We start from the raw sequence: 4511 nt of genomic DNA, 5'->3' as shown, positions 1-4511 counted from the left end.
TGGCAGAAAAAGCTAAATATCTGAAACAGCCGAAATTGCACCAATACCAAAAGTCATAGCCCACATGGCACGAATGAGCTGAACGTTTTGATATATGAACGGTTGAAATAGCTGAAAAATTGTGGAAGGAGATAGGTGCCAAAAAACGTATGGAATAGTTAAAGAATAGATAATAGATAATAGATAATAAAGAGAAACAGGAAAACAATGGTGTGAATGCTATAAAGCATTCACACAATAATAGATAATAGATAATAAAGAGAAACAGGAAAACAATGGTGTGAATGCTTAAAAGCATTCACACAATCAAACGGTTCAAAACTCACAGAAGGATACTGCACTGAGGTCCGGTTTGCGGTCCGTGTGCGGAGCCCTGAGTGACTATAACCGAGCCTTAACGCTGCAAGCGGTGCAGCTTTGTAGTTTACCAAAGTCGTACTAAAACATCAGGACTTCTTCCATATACAAGGCGCTCCGGATTATAAGATGCACTGTTGTTTTTTGAGAAAATTAAAGGCTTTTAAGTGCGCCTTTAAGTGCGGAGAAGACGGTAATTCCACTATTTTGAGCTGAAAACGTTAACGGCTACACAGCGCTGGCTTTCATGCGTTTTTTTATTCCTCCTGTCAGGATCTACACAGAAAGCATCAGTGGCAGGCAGACCGCCGTTATTTCCTCCCGTGCGGAGAGGGGAATTCCTCAGAAACTACATCGTGCCCAAAACACAGAACGGGCGTGTTCTCAAAGAGGAACTCTGAGTACAAAGAGGCTACAAACAACAGGAAAGAGATTATCAGAGCGGTGACGTAAATGCAGTCGACAGGCGGTTGGAGAAACCCTGGCAGCAAGCTCATATAGTGATCTACATAAAATGTAGAACGCACAGGGCGGTACACTTAGAACTTGACACCAAATAACACATTTAAGGTTCCCGTCACCCAGAGGGAAACAATATAAAACAGAAGGGGGAAGATCTGCAGTGGAACCTCTATATTCATAATTAGTGCCTTTAGATTTTGAAAAGAAAAGCTGTACATAAAAAGTCATGGCGTTTGTTTAAAGTAAAGGTGTGTGTGTGTTTGACAGCAGTGGGGAAGGTGTGTGTGTGTGTGTCCACCTTTGGCCTTGTGGTACTTCTGGAGCTCCTGCTGCAGAGCCTCCAGAGGAAACGGACACAGCTCCTCCACGCGGATCAGCGCCGTGCTCTGGTTGGCTGCTGACGCCTCCCTCTGCTTCAGCAGGGCGTAGTAGTGCTTCCCGGAGCACAGCACCACCTTCTGGACACTGTGTGGAATGACAACGCTTTCTGCTAGGACCTGACAGCTGGAAAAAAAACTTTCACGTACTTTTAGAAAGAAAGAAAAAAAAAAAAAGCTTATCGCCACTTAAAGAGGTGGCGTTTTCAAGTTTAATTCAAGCGTTTTTCGTACCTTTCTGCAGAGACAGACGTGTCTCCCAGCACCGGCCTGAAGCTCGTTCCTGGTCCCAGTTCAGCTAAACTGGACACCGCTCCCTGAAAATTAAAAAAAAAACAAGACCACTAGTCTGTATAATCTTTGTGGAGAAAAAAAAAAAAAAAAATTATATCATTAGCTTCTCCAGCTTTCCAGCATCTACTGCCGCTTACAGAAAACCTCAGCAGCATCTTGGGTCCGATCACGACGAGAGGCTTGCGGAAGTTTCGGACCATCTGCCTCCGCAGCAGGTGGAAGTACTGAGCCGGGGTGGTGGGGTTCGCCACCGCCATGTTCACGTTGTCGCCATCCACGCCCTCCTCCTTACTGTCGCACATCTGGAAGGACGGACCGGACAGGTCGAGTTAAACACCATTTGTCGCTCAGGTAACGTACAACCAGACGGTCCTAACAAGAGAAGCTGTCACGTTTAAAAGGAAGTGAATCGGTTTATATTTATGTTGTTATCCTACCAGGCAGGGGGAATAATCAAAAATCAGGATTTAGTGCTGATTAAAGAGGAACTGATCTGTCTCGTTCTGATCCCAGCCTTTTAAGAACTTTATCTCAGCTCATATGATAATGACTTAAAATCAGTCCTGTGCTTCATCTGATTACTGTAATGAACTACGGGTGATTTCTGTCCCCCTGGGTCAGGGGAGAGTCCTCGCCTCAAATGGAGGTGGTTCGAGTATCTGGGGTGGGGGGTGGGGTCCTCTTGTTCTCGAGGCTGGAGACGGATCGACGGGACGCCGCAGCCGCAGATACAAGCGTCTGGAATGAGCTTCCTCTGTAAGCTTAGCCTTAGAGATAAGGTGAGGAGCTCCGTCATCTGTGTGTGTGTCTGTGTGTGGGATGTGAATTGAAAGGAGTCAGCTGGGGTGGTTGGGGCATCTAATAAGGAGGTTTTCCAAACATGGTGGAGATAAACCCCAAAGCGGACCCTGATCTCAGTGTTTTACCTGTTAAGCTAACGAGAGTTTCATTCTGCTTTTTGCCAAGCACTGAGTGACACATCATGGCACGCTTCAGACTTCTATCCGGGGGAAACACGATTTCGCTAGTTCCACGCGCGTTCGGTTCGCAAGTGGGACGTCTCAGGAGAGGCGGCCCGGGCTTTACGGAGCACAGACCTGCAGGAAGCGCTCCATGCGGCAGGAGGAGTGCTCGGGTCCCGCGCCGTCGTAGCCGTGAGGCAGCAAGATCACCATCCCGCACTGGAGCAGCCACTTGGCTTCACCTGGGAACACAACCGTTCACCCGTTGTACACGAGGAGGAGGCGATTTCCGTGTCTTTGTGTCAAATTTTAACGGTTGTGCCTTCACCTCCTGAGATGAACGTGTCAAAGATGATCTGCGCTCCGTTGAAGAAATCGCCGAACTGAGCTTCCCAGATGGGCAGAAGGTTCGGCTGCGCGATGCTCATGCCGTACTCGAATCCGAGCACCGCCTCTTCGGACAGAGGGCTGTTGCACACCTGAAGACACACGGACGGGACGGGAAATAATGTAACGGCCTCAAATCTGACAAACGTGGGACGTTGTGTAAAATGTAAAATAAAAACGGAACCTGCAAACCTCACAAACCTGTATTTTATTCACAAAGAAAAATAACAAACAAATCAAATATTCAAAGAAAAATTGAGATTTATTCGATGCATTCCGTTTTTATTTGTCCTACACAACGCCCCCCAGTTTCTCAGAACTGCGGTATGAAATAATTCCTATAAATATGGCCCCATTTAGCTGCAGATTGCATCAACACTGGGGGTGTATTTAATGAAGATTTTACCTCCAGGAAGCCCGTCTGCTCGGGGCTGATGTGGTTCAGGGGGACGTACGTGTCGTTGGTGTCCTGACACACAACCATGGCGTGCCGCTGACTGAACGTGCCTCTGCCGACGTCCTGCCCGCTTATTCTGATGTTAAAGCCTGCGCGTTTAAGAAGTTACAAACCCAAAGATTATCAGCTCAAACCAAAAGGACTCGTGTGGCGTGAAGCGCGTATCAGACTGTTTGACCGACCTTGGCAGAGCAGAGAGCCGAAAGCCAGAGCCTCTGCTGTCGACCAGTCCAGTTTGGTTCCTTCCTCCAACTTTTGCAATCGAGCCTGAATAATAAAAACAAAAAAACAAAAGCAAGGTTTAGCTTCTGCAGCTGTAACTCGATGACGTATAAAAGGTGAGAGCCACACCTGTACGTGGGTTTTTAAGAGGTGGCTGTGCAGCTGGACCTCTTCGGAGATGTCCACCGACTTCGCTCCGACGAACTGCAGCAGCGGCACGGGCACCCCCGTGTCCCAGGTGGTCACTCGGGCTTGGGGCTCCACGAGGTCCCCCCAGCGGCCCTGCAGGTTGGTGGGCGGGGGGCTGTACAGGGTCATGTTGGACAGCTTGTCGTTGAGCATGCCGTAGAACTGGGACCTGACGTCGGCCCGCTCCTCCTCGGTCATCAGGCCCTCGGAGATCAGCTGGTCGGAGTAGGAGTCGGGGACGCTCTTACGGGACCTGAAAAGGACGCGACGGGGCGTCAGCCTCCACCTTCTGCCGAGTTCTTCAGGATGGTTAAACACTGGAGAGCTGCACCTACACGGAAGCATTTCGGTGTTCCTGTGCGTCGGTTTAAGGACGGTGCTGACCTGATGATCTTGTACATGGCCGGGTTGGTGAAGAAGGGCTCATCCAGCTCGTTGTGGCCCCACTGGCGGTAGCAGATCAGATCCACGATGACGTCCTTTCGGAAATGCCGCTGGTAGTCCACAGCCAGGCGAGCGGCCCGCAGCACCTCCTCTGCGTCGTCGCCGTTCACGTGGACCACAGCGCAGTTCACCATCTTACCTACAGAGGGGGTAAAACACACCGTCTGCTGTCTGAATGATTCTAATGACGGTTCGTAGAGACGTGTGTGTGCGTGTGTGTGTGGACCAGGGGTGGAAATTAAAAATTTTGTCCACCAGCCACTGTGGCTGGTGGACAAAAATTTTTACCAGCCACTCAAATATTTTACTAGCCACTATTTTTTGTTGTGACAAAAAGTTATTTCATATGATGATGATGAT

General features: G+C 49.1%; 1 protein-coding gene across 5 annotated transcripts in view; it reads right to left on the bottom strand.

The window, feature by feature from the left end:
• The window catches only part of dhtkd1 (dehydrogenase E1 and transketolase domain containing 1), a 19602-nt gene that overhangs the window by 8301 nt on the left and 6790 nt on the right, over positions 1-4511 (bottom strand). For 3 of the 5 annotated variants that reach the window (XM_017406123.3, XM_017406125.3, XM_037978107.1), the window contains 9 exons: positions 4092-4290; positions 3648-3960; positions 3479-3563; positions 3246-3385; positions 2781-2931; positions 2588-2694; positions 1628-1792; positions 1431-1513; positions 1118-1323 (listed from right to left, as the gene is read on the bottom strand). In XM_017406123.3, coding sequence (XP_017261612.1) covers positions 1118-1323; positions 1431-1513; positions 1628-1792; positions 2588-2694; positions 2781-2931; positions 3246-3385; positions 3479-3563; positions 3648-3960; positions 4092-4290 — 1449 coding nt within the window. The remainder of the gene's footprint in view (positions 1-1117; positions 1324-1430; positions 1514-1627; positions 1793-2587; positions 2695-2780; positions 2932-3245; positions 3386-3478; positions 3564-3647; positions 3961-4091; positions 4291-4511) is intronic. The other 2 variants (XM_017406124.3, XM_017406127.3) reach the window with 1 other exon arrangement.

Source organism: Kryptolebias marmoratus, linkage group LG11 (assembly GCF_001649575.2).
Source record: "Kryptolebias marmoratus isolate JLee-2015 linkage group LG11, ASM164957v2, whole genome shotgun sequence".
Classification (NCBI taxonomy): domain Eukaryota; kingdom Metazoa; phylum Chordata; class Actinopteri; order Cyprinodontiformes; family Rivulidae; genus Kryptolebias; species Kryptolebias marmoratus.
This window is presented reverse-complemented; position numbering and strand designations above follow the sequence as displayed.